This window comes from Oryctolagus cuniculus, chromosome 13 (assembly GCF_051225735.1).
Source record: "Oryctolagus cuniculus isolate XC-2025 breed Fujian yellow rabbit chromosome 13, ASM5122573v1, whole genome shotgun sequence".
In the NCBI taxonomy this organism is placed as follows: domain Eukaryota; kingdom Metazoa; phylum Chordata; class Mammalia; order Lagomorpha; family Leporidae; genus Oryctolagus; species Oryctolagus cuniculus.
In genome coordinates this window covers 60,340,394-60,363,713 of record NC_142879.1, presented here as the reverse complement: position 1 = coordinate 60,363,713, position 23,320 = coordinate 60,340,394, and the positions used below count along the sequence as shown (strand labels likewise).

General features: G+C 38.8%; 1 protein-coding gene across 8 annotated transcripts in view; it reads left to right on the top strand.

Annotated features, from left to right (window-relative positions):
* The window catches only part of RYR2 (ryanodine receptor 2), a 772,754-nt gene that overhangs the window by 432,309 nt on the left and 317,125 nt on the right, over positions 1 to 23,320 (top strand). For all 8 annotated transcript variants that reach the window (NM_001082757.1, XM_089311247.1, XM_089311246.1 and 5 more), the window contains 5 exon segments: positions 6,536 to 6,654; positions 7,544 to 7,677; positions 8,571 to 8,812; positions 20,941 to 21,133; positions 22,913 to 23,129. In NM_001082757.1, coding sequence (NP_001076226.1) covers positions 6,536 to 6,654; positions 7,544 to 7,677; positions 8,571 to 8,812; positions 20,941 to 21,133; positions 22,913 to 23,129 — 905 coding nt within the window.

Here is a 23,320-nt window from a genome sequence, read left to right as displayed (position 1 = left end):
CAACATCAGAGATTTATTCTAATAAAGCTATAGTTTGAATATGGTCTATACCCTACAAACTCATGTCCTAATGTGATCACCATTGTGGTGGTACTGGGAAATGAGACTTCTAAGAGGTGCTTAAGAGAGGAGCCAAGGCTGGCGCCACAGCTCAACAGGCTAATCCTCCGCCTTGTGGCACCGGCACCCCCGGTTCTAGTCCCTGTTGGGGCTCCGGATTCTGTCCCAGTTGCCCCTCTTCCAGTCCAGCTCTCTGCTGTGGCCTGGGAGTGCAGTGGAGGATGGCCTGAGTGCTTGGGCCCTGCACCCCATGGTAGACTAGGAGAAGCACCTGGCTCCTGCCATCGGATCAGCACAGTGCGCCGGCCGCAGGGCGCTGGCCACGGCGGCCATTGGAGGGTGAACCAACGGCAAAAGGAAGACCTTTCTCTCTGTCTCTCTCTCTCTCACTGTCCACTCTGCTTGTAAAAAAAAAAAAAAAAAAAAAAAAAAAGGAGCCAAGCCTGTAGCTGGGTAAGATGCTGCACTGAGCATTTCCTCATATCACTGTTAGCTGCTATTCGCAAACCAAGACACCTTCACAAGACCTGCACAAGCCAAGTGAGAAATAATGATGCCTCGTTTTAGTAAAATCATAAGGAAAGTCTTTTTGAAGAAAGCAGCGAAGGGACTGGAATTGTGGTCCAGTGATTAAGCTGCCTCCTGCCATGCCAACATCCTATATCAGAGTTCTGGCTCAAGTCCCAGCTGCTCTGTTTCTGATACAGTTCCCTGCTAGTATTCCTGGGAAAGCAGCAATGATGGCCCAAATACTTGGGTCCCTGCCACTCATGTAGAAGACTGAGATGGAGGCCATGACTTTGGCCTGGCCCAGCCCTGGCTGTTGCAAACATTTGGGGGAGTGAACCAGAAGATCAAAAATCAATCTGTCTCTTTTACTTAAATACATAAAATTTTAAAAAGCAGAATGATCTCAAACAACTTACTTTTACACCTCAAGAAAGTAGAACAAAAACAAATAAAATTTAAAATTTGTAGAAAGAAAGCAATAATAAACACAAGTAACAAAAACAAATGAGGTAGAGACTAAACAATACAAAAAAAATCAGTGAATCCAAGAGCTGGTTTTTTGAACACATAAAAAATTTTACAGGGGCCGGTGCTCTGTTATAATAACCAGTAGCCTCCTCCTACAATGCTGAAATTCCATACATTTATTTATTTATTTATTTATTCAACAGAGTTAGAGAGAGAGACAGAGAGAAAGGTCTTCCTTTTTCCGTTGGTTCACTCCCCGAGTGGCCACTACTGCCGGCGTGTTGCAGCCAGCGCGTTGCACCGATCCGAAGCCAGGAGCCAGGTGCTTCCTCCTGGTCTCCCATGCGGGTGCAGGGCCCAAGGACTTGAGCCATCCTCCACTGCACTCCCGGGCAGCTCACAGCGGAGAGCTGGACTGGAAGAGGAGCAACCAGGACAGAATCCGGTGCCCCAACCGGGACTAGAACCCGGGGTGCTGGCTCCGCAGGCAGAGGATTAGCCTAGTGAGCCGCATCGCCGGCTGAAATCCCATACTTCTGGTCATGTAGACCTTAACCAAGATTGAATCATGAGGGCTGGCCCTGTGGTACAGCAGGTAAAAGCCCCAACCTGCAGTGCCAGCATACAATGTGGGTGCTGGTTCAAGTCCTGGCTGCTCCACTTCTGATCCAGCTCCCTGCTAATGCACCTGGGAAAGCAACAGAACATGGCCCAAGTGCTTGAGCCCCTGCATCATGTGGGAGACCCAGAAGAAGCTCCTAGCTTCAGATTGGCTCAACTCCGGCTGTTGTGGCCATTTGGGGAATGAACCAGTGGATGGAAGACCTCTCTCTCTGTAACTCTGTTAATAAAATAAATAAGATAAATCTTTAAAAAAGATTGAATCATGAAGAAGTAGAATACCTAAACAGACCAGTAATAAGTCATGAGATTGACTCAGTAATATATAAAGTCTCCAATAAAAGGAAAGCCCAGGACAAGATGGCTTTACTACTGAATACTACCAAACATTTAAAGAAGAATCAATGCAATCCTTCTTAAATTGTTTGAAAAAGTAGAAGAGGAGGGAATTCTTACCTCATTCTATGAGGACAATAGTATCTTGTTATCAAAACCAGACCAAAGATAACAACAACAACAAAAAAGCTGCAGACCATTGTCCTTAATGAAACTATATGCAAACATTATATTCAGCAAATTCAGCAGCCCATTGAAACATTTTTCATGATCAAGTCAGATCTGTCAAAGGGATATGAGGATGGTTCACCATATGAAAAACAATAAACGGAATAATCCACATGAACAGAATGAAGGAAATATTGTATCTGACTAAATAGAAAAAAATGATTTAATAAATTCAATATCCCCTCATGATAAAGCTTAAAAATCAAATACAGAGGAAACATACCTCAACATAATAAAGACTATATAACAAGTCAACAGCTAACATCCAATCAAAAGCGGAAAACCTGAAGCCTTTCCAAGATCTGGAACAAGGCAAGGATGCCTTCTTTCACCTCTTTTATTATATAGTCCTGGACATCCTAGCCAGAGCAGATAGGCAGGAGAAATAAACAAATAACAAAGGACAACCAAATGGGAAAGGAAGAAGCCAATGTATCTCTGTTCACAGATGACATGATCTTTATGTATAAGAAACCCCAAAGCTCCACCAAAAAGCTAATAAAACTGATAAGCAAGTTCAGCAAAGTTGTAGCATACAAACAACACCAGCATTGTAGAAAACCACCTGAAAAAAAATCAAGAAAACAATACTTTTTCCTGTCACTACCAAAAAGTACCTAGGAAAATATTGAACCAATGAGATGAAAGATTTCGACAACAAAAACTATAAATCACTGATACAGGTTATTGAAGAGGATGCCAAGAATTGGAATGACATCATGTGTTCATGGACTGGAAAAATCAGTATTGTTAAAAGGTACATATTACCCAAAATAATCCAATGCAATCCCCATTAAACTTCAAAAGGCATTTTTTTTGCAGAACTTTAAATAACACTACTAAAATTTACGTGGAACCACAATAAACGTGGATAGCCAGAGCAATTTTGGGCTAAAAGTAAAAAAGAGGGTGGCATGGCAATTCCTGAATTTAAATACAAAGGTACTATAACCACAACAGCATGATACTGTCATAAAAACATAAATATACCAGTGGAACAGAATAGAGACCCTGGGAGTAAACCCACACATCCACAGCAGACTGGTCTTTGACAAAGGTACAGTAAAAACATGCACTGGGAAAACGGCAATGTGTTCAGTAAATGGTGTTGGGAAAATTAGATACCCACGTGCAGAGGAATGAAACTGAACTCCTATCTTTCACTCCATGCAAAAATCAACTCAAAGTGGATTAAACACCTAAATCTAAGGCCTGAAATGTTGACATTATTAGAAATTGATATAGAGGAAATATTTCAGAACATTTGAACAGGCAGGTTTTTATGTTTTGTGTTTTTGTTTTTGTTTTTGTTTTTTGGGGGGGTCAGATGCCAAAAGCACAAGAAGCAAAAGCAAAAGTAGACAAATGGAATTTTTCCAAGCTTCTGTATAGCAGAGGAAACAATCAACAGGGCTAAAATAATGTGCGTAATGGGAGAAAATATCTTAAGGCTATACATTTGACAAGTGGTTAATATCCAAATATAGAAGGAATTCCAACAAGTCAATAGTGAAACCCAAATAATCCAATTTAAAAACAGGTAGTAAAACTAAAGCAGACTTTTCTCAAAGGAAGACATGAAAATGGCCAGCAGCATGACAAGATGATCACTCATCCAGCAGGAAAATGCAGATCAAAACCACAATGAGATATCACCTCATTCGGGTTAGATTGCCTATTTTCAGAAAAGCAATAGATAACAAGTGTTGACAAGCGTGTGGAGAAAAGAGAACCCTTATACATTGTTTGTGGGAATGTAAATTAGTACAGCCATTGTGGAAAACAGTATGGAAGTTTCTTAAAAAAAAAACTTAAAAAGGAACTACCATATTATCCAGCAGTCCCATTGCTGAGTGTGTGTGTGTGTGTGTGTGTATATATATATATATATATATATATATATATATATATATTTAAGGGAAATGAAGTCAGTCTGTCAAAGAGATAGCTGCACTCCCATGTTTCTTGTGACTGCTATTCACAATGGCCAAAAAAATGGAAACAATCTGAGTTTCTACCTGCTGATGAATGGGTAAAAGAAAATGTGATATACATACACAGGATTTCACCCACAAAAGGATGAAATATTGTCATTTGCCACAACATGGTTGAAACTGAAGGTTATTCTGTCAAGTGAACTTAGCCAAGTAAAGAAAGACAAATATTGGGGCCAGCGCCATGGCTCACTTGGTTCATCCTCCACCTGCGGTGCCGGCAACCCATATGGGCACCAGGTACTAGTCCCGGTTTCTCCTTTTCCAGTCCAGCTCTCTGCTGTGGCCCAGGAGGGCAGTGGAGGATGGCCCAAGTGCTTGGGCCCCTGTACCCACATGGGAGACCAGGAAGAAGCACCTGGCTCCTGGCTTCAGATTGGTGTAGCTCTGGCAGTAGTGGCCATTTGCGGGGTCAACAAATGGAAGGAAGACCTTTCTCTCTGTCTCCCTCTCTCACTGTCTAACTCTATCTGTCAAATAAAAAAGAAAGAAAGACAAGTATTACATAACCACACTCATTTATGTAGTCTGAAAAAAATGGTAATGTCTTAGAAGCTAAAAGTCTAATGGTAGTTACAGTCCTCTGGGAGGAAAGGGAGGTGGAATGGGTACTAGGTTGTAGCTAAATGGGCATAAGTTCTGGAATTCTATTATACAGTAGGGTGATTATAGATATTATTCATTTCTCTATAAACACTCTAAAAGATAGGATTTTTGGATGTTTTCACCACAAAACAGTGTTACATGTTTTATGAGATTGATGTATTTACATTGACTGGACATTACACAATGTTTACCTGTATGGAAACTTCCCATTGTGTCTCATAAATACGTAACATTTTTGTAAGTCAAAATGAAAAAGAAAAAATGAGAGAGGTAGGTAGGTCATTAGGCACCAGCCTCATGAATGGATTAAGGTTGAACTCTCAAGACTGGGTTACTTTTCATGATAGTGAACAAGTTATTGCTCTTATAGGATCAAATACTTGAGCTATCATCTGCTGTCTTCCCTAGGGTGTACTTAGCAGGAAGCTGGATCAGAGGCAGAGGAGCCAGGACTTGAACAAGCACTCTGATATGGAGTGTGGATATCCCAAGTGGCAGCCTAACTCACTGTGCCACAATGTCTGCCCCAAACTTTGACTTACTTGTTGTAGTTATTGGAACATAACAACTGAGTTAGACATCAGTAAACTTAAGATCTTGTAGACTACTTTTTAACCAAATACATGTCCATATTTTTGGCATATTAAGTTATTAGTGAAGAAATTAGCACTAAAGCCTTCATTTTGTAATGGCTTGAGGGTTGGATCAAGTATAGATGGTGACAGTCCTAGAGAATTGCTTCTGTAAATCTACCTTTATAACCTTGACCCTTTATATTTCTTATATAAGAAAGTGAATTCTATTTGAGATGTATGAGCTTTTCTACAGGGGTCCTCCTCAAATGTCCTTCCCCATACTATCTCAGAGATAGATCATATTTTCTATAGATGAGCCCAATTGCTATAAGTGGTCTACCTTCTTATTATTGATAAAGCAAGCTTGCTCTGAAAAAAATGAGTACAGGCATACACATTTAGCATCATACATTCATGCTAAAATTCTGATAATTTTATTTTAGGTGACATTATGTTCTCTTTACTTTTTTAAAGCTCAAAACAATAAAGAATGTATCCCATGTTATCTTTTTTGATAGTTATATAGTGTGTGTTTAAGTTTATATTTGGATTATTTTGTATATATCTCTTGTTTGGCTAAGAAACATTTTCTATTGTAAACTTCAATGATAATATAATGGTTTCTATGGAATAAGCTGGGTGGTTGCACAAGTTAACTTTCATTGCCAGCAAGCCTCAGTAAACTGACTGTAACCTACCTGTTTGCTCCACCAACTCTCTCTGTTCAATCGGTGCAATAGGTATACCTAGTGCATTCGAGACTTTTTTCTCGCATGCACTGTCCTTCCTTTACTGGGAAGACTGGAAATCATCATGAATGTATTCTCCACTCTAGTGTGAGAATTTGTCCCACTCTAGTGTGGCTTTCCTTCGTACCTACCTCAGGTAGAATTATCTGCTTCCTCAGCTCAACTGGGTCTTTGCTGGTTTTGCCCTTTTCTTCCAGCTGTGAGTTCATTGTCTTTGGTTATCAGTCCTTTCCTAAACACCTGTCACCTTCCACAGTGCCTGTGGCAAACACATTGAGCCCAAAATAATTATGTGTTGAACTAAATGAACATAGTTTATTGATTGAAAAAGAAGATACTGGACATTGTAGACTGATTAAATCATATTTTCTATTTGTTTTGGCTTTAGGTATTCTTGAAGTTTTACATTGTGTTTTAGTAGAAAGTCCAGAAGCTCTAAATATTATTAAAGAAGGACATATTAAATCTATTATCTCACTTTTAGATAAGCATGGAAGAAATCACAAGGTAAGTGAGCACCTGTATTTCCATTAATGAATTCTGGAATCATTTTAAATATATGAGGACACTTGCAAAAGTTTGTGGAAATGGAATTCAAATATAATTTCGTGTTGGTTCCAAAATTTTGAAATCTATGCATGGGAGGGGAGTTTAGAAAGTTCATGAAAAATGCAAGTACATTGATTTAAAAATTTATAAATTTTAAAAATTAATTAATTTATTTGAAAGGCAGAATTACAGAAAAGGAGAGACAAATGAGCGAGAGATCTTCTACCTGTTGGCTCACTCCCCAAATGGCTGCAATAGCCAGGGCTGGGCCAGGCTGACACCAGGAGCCAGAGTCTTCATTTGGGTTTCTGATATGGGTGCTGGTGCCCATGACTTTGGACCATCTTTTGCTGCTTAATTCCAGACACATTAACAAAGAGTTGGATTGGAAGTGGAGCAACTTGAACTCAACATGGCACCCATATGATATGCATGTGCTGTAGGTAGTTGCTTATACTGCTACACCACAACACTGGCCCCTAAAAAGTTTTTGCACCAAAATAAACTTACCTTTTAATTCTGTCTTTCCACAAGCATTTGTTGTTATGCCCTCATAGTTTTAAAATGAAGTAACTTTTAAAAGATGTTTCAGGTTTTTATGAGTCTTTTTCATCTGTTGATTCAAATTAATATTGTTTATTGTTTATTCATAGCATAAGCGTTAACATGAACAACTGTCAATTTGTGTATGAAGGAAAGTTGGACAGTTGGTGGGACACAGGCTGTACTGTTTAAATGACCGAGTCAGATGTGACTGCAAGGAATGTGTTCACTTTGTGAGAAGTGCTCAGGAGGCTTGCATCAGAAAGGGGCATTAGAAACATCTGAAAGTGATTTCCCTTTTCAGGTCCTGGATGTCTTGTGCTCCCTGTGTGTTTGCCACGGGGTTGCAGTCCGTTCTAACCAGCATCTCATTTGTGACAACCTCCTGCCAGGAAGAGATCTGTTATTGCAGACACGTCTTGTAAACCACGTTAGCAGGTAAATGCAAGTAGACAGTGGCGCTAAGTAGGTAACGTAACAAAAGAATTCATGTTCGATAGCTGATGCTAAGACAGCATATGCTGTTTATTTTATTAGGATCGTTTATGTATTTATTCAGTATTTTAATATTATTTTCTACCAAGCAAACTGTGATAATAATAAGAAAGAACAAAGCATTATGTGGATTTTTCACAAATATCTATGTAAGAGCTTTTGTTCTCATTCATATGGGAGTTCAATGGATTGTCATTGGCATCTCTATGGACAGCATGACAATCGTGCAGGGATACAGTTTTATATCTGTTTATATACAAATAGTCTATATACATATAGGTTACATACTTATATGTGTATATAGTTTCCTGACACCTTCATATTAACTTGTTCTTAAAAATGGAGGTAAAAACAATTTACTAAAACTTCCTTCTGTTCACAGCAAGGCATGGACAACAACCAGCCTGATAGTTACCTTGATTACTTTGCAAGCAACATGACCTGCTTCCGCTTCATACCCCATACAACAAAAAACTTAGTTAGAAAATTGTTAAGTGTCCTGGATTAATAATATCCCTATTAATTCTCAGGTGTCATTATGTGACTTAAATTTGGTTAATGATATAAAGTATGCTGAAGAGCGATTATGAAAAGATTCTTAAATGTCATTTCCAAGTTATCCAAAAGGCAAACACTGCATACTGGGTGGGAACTTAAGGCTGACCATCATAGCATACTACCTCAGAGATCATTTTAACAATTTTCCAGTATTTAAGGAAACATGTATTTAATATGTGATGTCTCCAGAAGGCAGGACTAATGGTCACCATAGGGAAATACAATGAAAAGAGTGAAAGGTTTGAATTTTCTCATTCGCTATTCCTATCTCTTCAAAGCATGAGACCCAATATCTTTCTGGGTGTCAGCGAAGGGTCTGCTCAGTATAAGAAGTGGTACTATGAACTCATGGTGGACCACACCGAGCCGTTTGTGACTGCTGAGGCCACGCACCTGCGAGTGGGCTGGGCCTCCACCGAAGGATACTCTCCCTACCCTGGAGGGGGTGAAGAGTGGGGTGGAAACGGTGTTGGAGATGACCTCTTCTCCTATGGATTTGATGGGCTTCACCTCTGGTCAGGTAAGTACTCTGTTATCTTTTACAGTGTTCTAGAAGAAGGTCTTCTGCCCTTGCTGTGCATTTCCAAAAGTTTCTGTTGCTGTTTCCATCGGGTGAATCTATTATTCAGAAATGTCACATGGGGATGATGAATAAGAGAGTTGAGTCAAACTCAGAATTATACCAGGAGAAAAAACTACAATTACAAAACATTTCCAAAGAAACTTCATTACCTAGAAACAATATATTTTAAAAGTGCCATTCCAGTGCATGAATGAAGTACAAAAAACTGCTGTTTCCTACTTTAATTGGTTTGCCCAAATGCTTTAGCTTGGAATGTAAAATGAACAAAATAAACCCTGGAAAATAACCAGAAGAAAGTTCAGCCTTCTGCATTATAATGTAAAGGCATAAATCAGTAATCTGTAAAGTTTGTGAGTAGTCACTTCATAGCCAAATGGTACTTTATTTACGAGCTGTAGATTGGCTTCAAAGTAAATGTATACTTAATTTCACCAGTAGCCAATTCTCAGTTTTGACAGTAGAATTAATATTAGAAGTGAGTATTATATATTAAAAACTAATATTCTTTTCTCAGATTAATAAAAGAAATACAGTTTGATACTTTTAAAAGTTTAGCTCTTGATTATGTCCATGCTTTTAGATATTAGAATTTAAGATTCTTCAGATGTATGCTTGTATTCATAAATCTGCATCCTTGTAGTATGACCTTGACAGATTGTAAAGCTTTTAGCATAGAAAAGATACAGAAAGTCATCTTAAGTTATACAAAGCTGAATTTTGGGGGCTGGCACGGTGACATAGAAGGTTGAGCCTCTGCCTGTGGTGCTGGCATCCTTTATGGGCTCTGGTTTGAGTCTCGGCTGCTGTGCTTCCAATCCTGCTCCCTCTGGTACACCTGGGAAAACAGCAGAGAATGGCCCAAGTCCTTGGGCCCCCTAACCCACATGGAAACCTGGAGGAAGCTCCAGGCTCCTTGCGTTGGCCTGGCCCAGCCCCAGCTGTTGCAGTCATTTGGGGAGTGGGCCCGCAGATGGAAGATTGATCTCTCTCCCTCCATCTCTCTACTTTCTTTCTCTCTCTCTCTTTCTCTATCTATTTGTAGAAAGAAATAATTAAATAAATCTTTGATATAAAAAAAGAAAGCAAGCTGAATTTTGCCTCTTATGGATTACACGTGGCATTTCATTTATCAATAATTTATAAGCCCAATAATCTTATACAACTAATTTTATAAATGAACTAAATTTAAGAATTTGTTAATGAGTTTATAAACTAAGTACTTAATTACATCTAACAATAGTGCTGATTGTTTTCTTTATTTTCTACCAATAGCTCAATTGTCTAGAAGAGAGGAAACTATATTTTGAAGCCATAGGTTGTATGTTTTGTGTTACCACTGGGACAGGTTGTTAGAATCCTCGCTTCGTGTGGACTGCCTTGTATATGGATTCACTGTACTAGTCAGACTGTAGTCATGTGTCTTGTTCTCATATACTATCCTACTGCCCAAAGACAAAGGTACTAACTCTAGAGACTGATCAAGCATAACATAGGGCTAATGTCTGTTTTATAGTATGCTCTAATTATATACCTTTGAATATTATCATCCTCTTTCTTCTTCCTACTGTGGCTCCTCAGGAAATAAATATGTAAGTAGATGAATCAAACATTAGCTAGTTTTTACTTTACACAGAGAGTTAATGAGAAAATATGACAATAAGACAATGCTGAATTTCTTTTAATTATTTTAGGCATATAATGCATTTTGCCATTTTTTGTATTCAGTTTGGAGCCTTTACATTGAAAACATCAAAAGAACCTAATGCTTGTGGAGGTGAATTGTGTGCATTTTGTCTTTTATTACAATCTGTTAAATAATAACAACAGAAAACCTTTCAGTGAGTCTATGCACATGTCACAGAAAGACTTGATAGGTTGTGGAATTTAGGAAGAAAATTATTTTGAAACTTTACTGTTCAGAGAAAATATTTAAGTTTTTAGTGGCAAGAAATTAGAGACAATATCATGGCTATAGTTGAAGGTGTGTTCTCTTGAGCCACTGGCAGTCTATCAAAAGCTTTGCTAATGTCATTCATAGTTGACGAAGATAAATGGAAATTAGTTGGATTCTAAGTTACAACAGTGAATTCATGGTATGTTAGATACTCTTTTTGGTGTCATTCTCCCATTCATTTTATTTTAATTGTTCATATAGAATTTAAAGTATCAAACAGTGGTGATTTACAGGATAAACCATGTTCCTCACCACTTAACATTTTTTCATCGGAGAGTAGACATGTTCCTTGGAACCAGAACTTAGCTGAAAAGCAACCATTCATTCTTTCCAATGTATTCTGTGCACAGTGTTGATGCATTTCCTCTCTGTGGATACAGAATTGAATTTTGATCATCCCAGATGTTTTAAAGGAACAAAACTGTAAAAAACAATCCTGGGCTTTTAGAGAATTTAAATATTGAATATGTATGGAAGAATATCATCGAATAGTACAGGAAGGGTGGGTAGAACTTTCTCATCCAGGACTTATGAATCAGACTGCTTTTGGCATTCTTCCTGGTTAGTACAGAAAATAGAAATGTAATTCTTTTATGGATTTTATATGAATTTATGTAAATACAACCTGAAAATGCATCTAAGCAGATTCAGCAAAGTGAGTAACATTAAAAATGTGAACCCCAGGTTGTTCATTAGTGCTTTTCTCTATTTTATTTGATTGTTTCAGCATGGCACAACAGGTTACCATGGTGACAGCATCATCCCAATAATGTCTCTCTCAAGCTGAGCAATATACAATACAGTTGGATTATAGTAAATATGTTTAATAATTTATTTTTAAAATTTTATTTAAGGTATACACCTTTCATGTAGTTCATTTATACAGATTTATGAACATAGTAATATTTCCCACCCTCACTGGAAGCCTTTCTCCTCTTCCTCTCATATTCCCACTCTTAATTTTTACAAAAACCTATTTTTAATTTACTTTGTACCCATAAGATTACTCTACAGTAAGTAAAGAGTTCAACAAATAGTATGAAGAAAAAAAGCACACAGTTCCTCAAGACTAGGGACTAGGGCTGTAATGATCATTGGTCTCAAAATGTCAATTTCACTCCAATACGTTACATTTTAGGTACTATTACCACAAATTAGGGAGAACATATGGTATTTGTCTTTATGGGACTGGCTTATTTCATTAAGTATAATGGTTTACAGTTGCAGCCATCTCGGTGCAAACTGCTGAGTAGTATTCCATAGTGTATATATACCATGATTTCATTATCTAGTTATCAGTTGACGGACATCTGGGTTTTTCCCTGTAGCAGCATTTGGTTGACCACCCGGTTGGTGAAGGGTTTGGTTCGTTCCATTATCACCTCCTGTAAACACTTAAAAAGACAAGCTAGTATAAAAGCCGTGATGAGAATAGTAGCCAATGGTCCTAGTAGTGACGTTAACCAAGTAATGAGAAGATTTCTTAGAGAAGAGGAAATGAGGGGGTCTCTGGACCCTAGTGAAGACTGTTAGATGGATGTGACCTCCTCTTTAACTGTTGGGGTTATTTTGGAGTTGAGATAATGTTGTTGCTCAAAGCTGTTCTTGAGATCACTACTGAGGAGAGAGAGGCTGAGAAGCTGATCTCAACCAAGACTGGGGAAAAGGTTGCTCATCTCTTACAGGTAGAGGAGTTTGTAGAAAAATTCTGAACAATCATACAACATTAAGTGGGGGAACTGACCATCAAGACACCTGAGTTGGGAGTAGAGCCATTGATGAGTAAAGGCCATGATTACAAAGGAATGAGGCCACAAGTGGGCTAGATAGGGTTTAGAACAGAGGACAGAGTCATTATAGGAGGACCTAAGACAGGTGCCGTCTAAACCACAAATAAGATTTCTGATTGAGAGACAAATAAAAACTGACAGAAGTGGCCTGATAAAAAGCAGGTGGGCTTTAAGGCCTTGCCAGTTATGAGGCCCAGACCTATCTATCTCTTTACATGGGATACATCATAAGAGAGGTGTGAACTTCCTTGGGGAAGGTACCCTGTTGCCTTCCATTACCTAGCTGGCCTTGGAGGAGAGCTGACCAGGTAAAGGCAGGTGCCATCTTTAACAGAAAATTTACAGTTCTGCCTGCAGTGTTGCTGATTCTACTTGGCCGACCTCTCAGCAGCAGTGGTTACGCTGGGCCAAGTGAAGGGCTTTTCAGGTTAGAGTCAACAAGGTCTGTGGCTCTGACCTAAAGTCTTTTGACTCCAGGACAGTTCCATTCCCAGTGATCCAACTCTTGGCTTACAGAGCTGCCAGGGCTCTTCATAAGCTGACTTCAGTTGAAGCCCTGGCTTTTCACATCAAAAGCCACTGCAGTGGACTGGCCTGCTGTGTCTCCTTGATGGCAGATCACTGTACAGAGCAGCCTTAATTGGCCTGCCACCTGTCTTTACAGCTGCTTCTGCTGCCTAGCTTTCTCTTCCTCCTGGTTTTTGTTAAAGCAGACCAGAGGAAACCTTTAAGAGGATGCAAGTCAAGGGAGTGCTCAGTCCCATCTCTAACCTTTGGTGGCCTACACTACAAGTCTGTAGTCACAGGCATGTTCGGATAGTGGTTTTTCTGTGAGGTGGACAATGCCCAGGAGAAAAGCTATGTCCTCACTTTAAAACTTTCTCTCCCTTTGTTTGATCTGAAAGGGAGGTTTTGCCTCTTTTCTGTGCCAATGGCTAAGTAAATGTAGCCATGAAATCATAATTTAAGCTCTCATTTTGGCTATGCTATTATTATAGAAAAATATTAGCTATACCATTTATAAGATCTAAAGATCAAACTGTACATCTTGGAGAGTACTTCAGTTTAGAGTCAGTCTCCCATCTCGAAGAGAATAGAGAAATGAGGGAACAAGTCAGGCTTCCCAGATCAGTTACTGACAATAACATGATCAAATGAAAACATAACAAGCAATTTCAACCGTTAAATAACAATTTATGAAAACATTTACCAGAAGGTCTGATGCCGTCTGTAAATTTTAAGAAAAGAATACTTGTATTAGGAAAGATCTCTCTCTCTTTTTTTTTTTTTTTTTTTTTTTGACAGGCAGAGTGGATAGTGAGAGAGAGAGAGAGAAAGGTCTTCCTTTGCCATTGGTTCACCCTCCAGTGGCCGCCATGGCTGGCGCGCTGCAGCCGGCGCACTGAATTGATCCAAAGGCAGGAGCCAGGTGCTTCTCCTGGTCTCCCACGGGGTGCAGGGCCCAAGCACTTGGGCCATCCTCCACTGCCTTCCTGGGCCACAGTAGAGAGCTGGCCTGGAAGAGGGGCAACCGGGACAGAATCCGGTGCCCCAACCGGGACTAGAACCCGGTGTGCCGGCGCCGCTAGGTGGAGGATTAGCCTATTGAGCCACAGTGCTGGCCAGGAAAGATCTCTTAAATATCTAACATGGAGTAACCTGTTTGACCAGCAACTCAAGCACAAACTTGTAAAAACAGTTTTAGTTTCCTTCTACCAACACATTTAAAACATTTGATACAAAGATTCATCTAGGTCACATGAACCAAAAGGTATCTTTGGTTAATTTAGCCATTTAAATTTATGAGAAATCTTTTATCTATAAGCCAATGGAAACAGAGTTCTTTTTTTAAAAAAAAAATTATTTATTTCACTTGAAAGTCAGAGTTACACACAGAAGGAGAGGCAGAGAGAGAGGTCTTCCATCCGCTGGTTCACTCCCCAAGTGGCCGCAATGGCTGGAGCTGTGCTGATTCAAAGCTAGGAGCCAGAAGCTTCTTCTGGGTCTCCCACATGGGTGCAGGAGCCTACGGACTTGGGCCATCTTCTGCTTTCCCAGGCCATAGCAGAGAGTTGGATCAGAAGTGGAGCAGCCAGGTCTCAAACTGGCACCTATGTGGGATGCCGGCACTACAGGCGGCATCTTTACCCACTATGCCACAGTGCTGGCCACTAAAACAGAGTTCTTAATAAATTTTCCCATGTAGACATATAATATGGATACATGTATAACATAGCATAAAAGATAGAAAAATAAAGCAGTTTCAGTAATAGTTCTTAAAATCTTTGACTGTTTTTTAAATTAAAAATTGATTCAAATTATTTTCTGCTGTTGATAACCTCAGTTAACCATACTTTTTCTCAGTTGGAACCTGTAGTCCATTGTGTGCTTCATCTGCTTACAGAGCCATCCAAAGTACTGAGAACAATAGAAGTCACTGGAAAAAAAATTCTTCAGAATCTATAGGAGAATACAGTTAAAACAGTTAAAATAGCCATGTTTAAAATTAAAAACTTGTTAACGAACAAGAGTTATTTGCTTACTCCACACAGTATTTTTGAAAGCACCTGTAGGATTTATAAAACATTTATCCCTTTTAGGCCTCTGGGCCTTTCTCTTTAAGATAACCGTCATGTCTGGTAATACAGTCATTAGACTTTTTAACTTCTGGATGTCTGTATCAGTAGCATTTTTTATTATCATAACTTGAAATTTAGCACCACTTCACATCTTGACAGTACCTGTAACATAATCCAAAGAGCCTGATTAGTTGGTTTTTCTACAAGATGAGAGACATATATCCTTTGATATTTCCAGGGACCCAACTGGAAATATCACAATCCAGAGAATTTGGAAATTTGATTTTTTTTTTGAATGCCTGTCAAGGATGCTAAGGAAGTTTAAAATATCTGGTAGAAATAGGATCACTGAACATTATAACATAATATAGACCAGATTTGATCATTGTTACAATGTGATTACTCAAATGTTTTAGAATAAGCATATATTTAAACAAACCATAACTCTTAATAAAAAAAAAAAAAACTCAGCTGTTTTAAAACAATTAGAACCTAACAGAGATATTAAGAGAACACAATAGATTACTTCAACAGAACAGAAAATCTGTGTCTCTTTGGTCATTAAAAAAATTGGAAATAAAACCTTAAATTTAAGAGCTAGTGTATGGAATCATATCCCATAATTTGGAACAGTTTTAACAGAGTCAGAACTGGGGAAGAGAGAATAGCTTACTGGAGCTGGCTATAAAACTGACAGTCACCAATTAGACAAAACCATCAAAAGGAGATGCTGTAGGTTTTGACCAGATTTTTATGACAATTTCAAAATATAAAAACCTCATTGCTTTAAAAGAGGATAAGATTCTATTTCTATGTCAAATAATAGCTTTTGCTTTCTAACTGCTAATTACCTTGATTTACATTTTGAATTAACCCTTTAGAAATCTCCAAATTAAGACAACATTTTTTAAATAAGTTAACACATCAAATTTCAACCTTAGTTCCTTTTAAGCAGTGTTGAATTATTTTCATATGGACAATTTATAGAAACATGTTAGCAAACTGAAGTAGTTTTTCCATAGACTATAAGGTGGTAAGAGTACCAGGTTTACGTTTAAACAGTTATCTCATTTGTTTTACCCAGTTTACATTTAGCAATTACACCTGGATGACTGAAGGTGCTGATGTTATACCATATGTCTATCTGAATTACAGTCAAAATTGCATTCATATGGAATTCTACTCTTTTTATAAAACTCTAGCTATAAATCAGTGACATTAAACCAAAGGCTGCAAAATCCACCTTAGGGGTTATAACAAGTACTGATTACCTATTGCTATATCATTAGAAACCTGCTAAAACAAATTGCAAAACAAGTTAGGTAATTTACAAAGCAATATTTTTAAAGGCAGTGATTTTTCCAGATTCAAAAGAGAGTAATGCCTTTAAAGTCAATGTCCAGTTACAGTTGAACCAAATTCTAATGCATGAGATTGCTATTTACCAAAGACATCTTTTTAGATTCTAATTGAATTTGAGTCTAGTTTTCCACTGGAGATTGTTTACCATTATGTTAGATTTAATGGGGGAGAGCATCCATTAGAATAGATGGACACCCCTCTAGTTGGAGAGAGGGATTTTAAGGAGGAGAATCTGATAGGAGACAGAGTAAGGGGCAATTAGGGAAAAAGAGATATGTCTGGAAGTAGTAATTAACCCTGTGAGCCTGCTTGTTTAAGGGCCAGTAGTCTTGATCATTATTTTACATAGGTTGGGAGAGCTATATCGAGGAAATTCTCACTAATGGGACCAGGAAATTGAATTTGTAGGAATTGAAGAGACTTGGCAAAGTCAGCTTGATATTCAGTTACAAGGTGGGGACAAAATCCATCAAAAAACCTGATTATCCTGTCTGGATTGCCCATGATAGTACAAAAGAGCCATCAGAAGTGTGGGATACCAACTGGGAGCTCAGAAGGATGGAATCACCACTCTCTTGCTGTTCTTATGGTAAAATTAGAACAGGAGGGGGAGGGGAAAAGACCAGTTGGAGAACAAGGGTCAGACGGTGAAGTCATGGAGACAGGATCTGTACCCAAACTTGGCTTTACTTCTCCTGGAGGAGGGTGTTAGAGAGGATCATAGATAAGACAGGGGAATAGACTTTGGACAAGGGCTAGTTCTAAGATTAGGTTGGAATTCCCGAGCAGGAGTGGTGGGTACAGTGAGCAAGAGAGTGAGAGCTAGAGCAGCAAATGTAGAAGAAAGGGGTTTTGGCTTTTTAGCTAGAGCTCTGGAAGTTAAAAGAACTTGAACTGGGTAAGGTTTAGAGCTGAGATAGGAGGAAGCCTGAACATAGGCGATTTTCTTCTACTTTCTCCAATGCTCACAGAAGTGATAAAGATCTTCAACAGTGTCAGGATCAAACATTGACTGGTTGTTGAGAGGAGGATTGAACAGAACACAGGACAGAGAAGCTCCCATGGTGACCCATAGAGTCAGATTGGTGGATATCAGATATCCCCAAGATCATGGCCACCTGACGGGATATGGGAACGGAGGGTGGGGTCATCACCCATGTACTCACTGGAGCCCAAATCATAGCAGGGAAAAAGGGGGTTGAGTTGTCACCCACATCCACTGTTGCCTGGACACAGAGTCCATAGAGGCATGAGGCTGTAGGAGTGTGGTGCCTGGTACGAGAACTTCAGAGGTGAAGTCAAGTAGAATCACAACCCAAAGAAAGAGGATCCTCCACCTGCCCCATCTTACCTCAGGAATTTGCAAGGCCAGTGTATGGTTGGAGATGATAGAGCATTCATGAATGTGGCATGGAAGGAGGTCCAGGGGCGTGCTTTGTGGTTGGTAGGTTTCCAGGATCCCAGAGCATCTCAAATCCCCAAGGGGAGAGCAAGGTCGATGGGATAACCTGGATCCAAGTTACAGCACCAATGTAAGGCCACCACAAAACACACCAAACACCGGAGTTAAGGAATAGGGTTTAATAACTGGGGAAATCCAACAGGGCAGAGGGAAGGGATGAAGAAGAAAAATGGGGGGAGGGTGGTGGTGAGAGAGAGATCAAGTGACAGAGCTTGTGTGCAGGAAGCAGGTCCTGTTATACTTGCCAGGGGGCAGGGAAGTAGGAGTAGTGGATCTCATTAGGGTGTGGATGGAGTTGACACCTGTGGTTGGGCCACTGGGCTTAGGACCAAAGCTTACTGTGCAAGTTGGTGATGGGGGCCAGAGCCCAAGATGGCGTCCGGAGCATAGATGTTATCACTGATAAGACGGCACCATTTACTAACAATGCCCCCCCCCCTTTTTTTCTTCTTATCTTGGGAAGATTTATACCACAACTTTAACCACTTAAGTTAGGATCAAGTTTAATTAAAAGACAAAGGCCTCTGCCACATAATGAGTTCCAGTATTTTCTTAGTGCAGTCTTTTGGTTCCCCTATATATAGAATCATGTCATCTGCAAATAGGGATGGTTTGATTTCCTCATCTCAATTTGTGTCCTTTTGGTTTCTTTTTCTTTCCTAATGGCTCTTCCTAAAACTTCAGGACTATATTTTATTAATAGCAGTGATGAAAGTGGGCATCTTAGTCTGGTTCCAGATCTTAATGAGAGTGCTTCCAACTTTTCACCATTGAATAAGAAGCTGGCTGTGGGTTTGTCATAAATTACCTTGATTGTATTGACAAATGTTCCTTCTATACTCAGTTTGCTTAAGGTTTTCGTTGCGAAAGCATGTTGTATTTTATCAAAAGCTTTATTTTCATCTATTGAAATAATTGTATGGTTTTTGTTCTTCAGTTTGTTAATGTGCTGTTTTACATTTATTGGTTTGCGATTGTTGAAATATCCCTGAATACCTGGGATAAATCCTACTTGGTCTGAGTGAGTGATCTTTCTTATGTGTTCTTGGATTGATTAACTACTATTTTGTTGAGGATTTTTGCATCTATGTTCATGAGGGATATTGGTCTATAGTCCTCTTTCTCTGTTGTTTCTTGGTCTTGGTACAAACAAGTAAGTAGACCTTTGTGAGTTGTGTTATTTTTGTATGATTTTTTAAGCTTCCTTTATTTTATTCAGGGAATTCTAGGAGAACAATTTGCTAGTTATTTTATTGCTTGCAGTTTTGAATTTTTATAAAATAAAAGTATCTGCATTTAAAAATGTACATAATTCTCTATTAGTAGCATTTCAAATATGATGTGTTATAAAAAACACCAATCACATATCATGAAGTCTATTTCCTGTTTGCTCTGAGGAGTATGCTTGTATTTGTCAGCAGGTGTTTCTGAGAACCATACTTTCTTCCAGCATGCTGTGAGAAACAGACACCCTTGAGACTAATTAATAAAAAGTTCTGATCTAAAACAAGAACAAGCTTAGAAGATAGCTTGTTCAGGGCAAGAAATGGCATTTATCAAATATCATTGTCATGCCTCAGAGTATCTCATGCTGTACATCTGCAAAAATGAAAGAAAAAAAGAAAAGAATAAAGGAGGGAAATTGAGGGAGGGAAGGAAAAGGAATGGAAGTATGGTTTTCATATTAGAACTGTACTTATGAAATACATGCACTATGTTCTCTTTATGTTAATAAAAATGTTAAAAACAGTTAAGAAACCAAGCAAAAATCTTTTATGAAAAAAGCTCAATTGTAAAAGAAAAGCAAACCAATTGGCATATAGTTGTCTTACAATAAACAATGCACTACAGGAATGAAGAATCCTGTATTCAGCTTTCACTATGGAAATACATTTTCATTTTGATTTTAGAAAACAAGAAGGACATAGTATTTGAAAACGGGGCAGGCATGAAGTACTAGTTGTGTGTGAGACTAAGTAACTTGTAAGCCATTAATTTAATCATCATAGCAATTCCATAAGAAGTCAAAGATCAGAGGGGTTAAGTAATTTACTGATGATCACACTTCTAGGTATTAAGTTACCTATTCAATGTTTTGAACTATTAGTTCTGTTACTCAAGTTCATCTTTTTATTGATTGAATAAGATAAAATGAACAGTATTATTTTTTTAAAAGTCCTTTGTTTTCATAGTTTCCTTTATTTTTCTACCATACTCCTCTATCCCGCTTTTATTTATACAGATGTTTTCCTGGAGATTTTTATCAGACATCATTATATTATCTTTCATATAATATAATACAGATGATTTCTGCCTCAAATACTATCCAACTATAGTCAGACATTTCTATATATCAGTAGGTCTATTTTCTAACCAAATGGCAGCCTGACTCTTGAAAAAAAGACATTTTTATATGGAAAGTGTTTTTTTCAAAGATTCATTTATTTATTTGAAAGAGCTACAAAGAGAGAGAAGGAGAGGCAGAGAAAGAGAAGTCTTCGATCCACTGGTTCACTCCCCAGTTGGCCACAATGGCTGGAGCTGTGCCGATCTGAAGCCAGGAGTCAGGAGCTTCCTCTGGGTCTCCCATGTGGGTGCAGGGTCCCAAGGACTTGGGCCACCTTTCCCTGCTTTCCCAGGCCATAGCAGAAAGCTGGATTGGAAGTGGAGCAGCCAAGGCTTGAACCGGTACCCATATGGGATGCTGGCACTACAGGTGGTGACTTTACCCACTATACCACAGAGCTGGCCCCAAATGGAAAGTTTAATGTGTCACATTAATTTGCATTTAAAATTCATTCCATTCTAGTGTTGTGCATTAATTTGTCACTACCTATTCATATTTTTAATGTTGGCTCTGAATATGATTCTCTGAGATAAAAGATATTTTACCTTTCTTAATGTTTTCCCCCCACCAGGTTGCATTGCACGTACTGTTAGCTCACCAAACCAACATCTGTTGAGAACTGATGATGTCATCAGTTGCTGTTTAGATCTAAGCGCCCCAAGCATCTCATTCCGAATTAATGGACAACCCGTTCAAGGAATGTTTGAGAATTTCAACATCGATGGTCTCTTCTTTCCAGTTGTTAGTTTCTCTGCAGGAATCAAGTTAGTATGTTTGTTTTCTGGCTCGTTCCCCTTCTCACTTCCACTTCCACAGAAGACTGTGCTGCAGTCTCCCCACTTCTCTAGCTTTGGGTTCTCCCTCCTGGGGGTCTGTCCACAGGACATCTTGCCTCCCTTTGAAGGAAGAGTTATGGCTCACCCACAGGAGGGCTCTGTCCCCACACTCCACTCACTGGATGTGGGCAGTCTCCAACATTCCCTAAGACACAGGTTTTGAAGTACTTAGCTCTGTTGTTCAAGTTCATCTTTTTTATATATTGAATAAGATGAAATGAACAGTATTGTTGTTTTAAAATCCCTTATTTTCATTACGTTTCCTGTTTTTTTTTTCCCACCATAGTTCTCTTCCCAACTCCAGACTCTCTCATTTCTAGAGAAACAAAACGTCCTCTTTGTTGAATGGGTCCAATGACTGCTTTATTCCTGCTGATTATTTGTTTATTCTCACTATTATTTTTGTTAAAAAAGAGTATTTACAGTAATAATCCATAGTTACAAAAACACCCTACTGAAGAAGGGACAGAGTAATAATGAAATGGTAACTCTCTATGTACTATTACATTTTCTGGTGTATTTATACAAAATATCTTTTTTTCTACCAGCTTCTAGGATGTTATCAAGAGTTAGTTTTTTCTCATTTTTTATTCTTTGCTCTTTATTTTATTTTACTTAATTATATTTGGCCTGCATCTGAAATATTCATTAGATAAAGAATTACAAGGAAATGATAAATTTGAGTTTTTTCTTTCTTTCTTTCTTTTTTTTTTTTTTTTTGACAGGCAGAGTGGGCAGTGAGAGAGAGAGACAGAGAGAAAGGTCTTCCTTTTGCCGTTGGTTCACCCTCCAATGGCCGCCGCAGCCGGCGCACTGCGCTGATCCAATGGCAGGAGCCAGGTACTCATCCTGGTCTCCCATGGGGTGCAGGGCCCAAGCACTTGGACCATCCTCCACTGCACTCCCTGGCCACAGCAGAGAGCTGGCCTGGAAGAGGGGCAACCGGGACAGAATCTGGTGCCCCAACCGGAACTAGAACCCGGTGTGCCGGCGCCGCAAGGTGAAGGATTAGCCTAGTGAGCCACGGTGCCAGCCAAATTTGAGTTTTTTCTTATAAGCTTAGAGTCCCAAGATATTCAAGTAAGAGTGTTGTGTAGTAGAACTAAGATCAACATATTTTAATTAAATAATGTGATGTATAAAACATTTTAGTATGTCCATATTTTGTTGCTGATGAAATTGGTAAACAGTAAGAAGTAAGGTTCCTTGGCCTTAGTTATCAAATGGAAGTGACATCTGAATCTGCTTTAAGGAATTTTATTAGGAAATTGAGCACTGCAAAGTGTTTTTTCCTCACATGTAGTCTACAGTATAGGTTGGAACAGATATGCTCTTTATTTGATGATTTCTTGGGCACATTAGTACATTAAATCACCAGTTTCTTGGGATATGCACTTCATTCTCCTAGAAATTGGATGCATTTGCTTTTCATTGCCTTTCCAGTGAAGGACAAACCTTCACTCATCCATGAACTTAATTCAATCAGATTTTCTCTTTTGATTGATATCATGCCCTCATATTTTATATTTTATAGTTAGAGGTTCATAAATTTTAAGGTGATGCTATTATAGTAGTACTTAGGGGGGGGGAAATGTGGCTTCTGATAAAGCTGATTTTGTACTAATGATGTTTTCTGATGGCTTTATTAGTTAGAAAACCTTTATGGTCACCAGTTATATTATTGACTCTGACATACATCCTTCTCAGGGTGCGCTTTCTGCTCGGGGGGCGACATGGAGAGTTCAAGTTTCTTCCTCCACCTGGCTATGCTCCTTGTTATGAAGCTGTTCTGCCAAAAGAAAAGTTGAAAGTGGAACACAGCCGAGAATACAAGCAAGAAAGAACTTACACACGAGACTTGCTTGGCCCCACAGTTTCTTTAACACAAGCCGCCTTCACGCCAATCCCTGTGGATACCAGCCAGGTACAGAAATTGGTGCTCAGGGCACCTATTCGTTTTGTACCCATTCTAACAGACAGGGTTTCAGACTTGAACTGCAACCCCAGAGATGCATTTTGCAGCAATATAATTATGTGTGTGATTGAAAGTTGAAACGAGTCTTATAAAATGATCCTTACTTTTACTATGTTCATTGTCTGTTTTTTGTACTATTC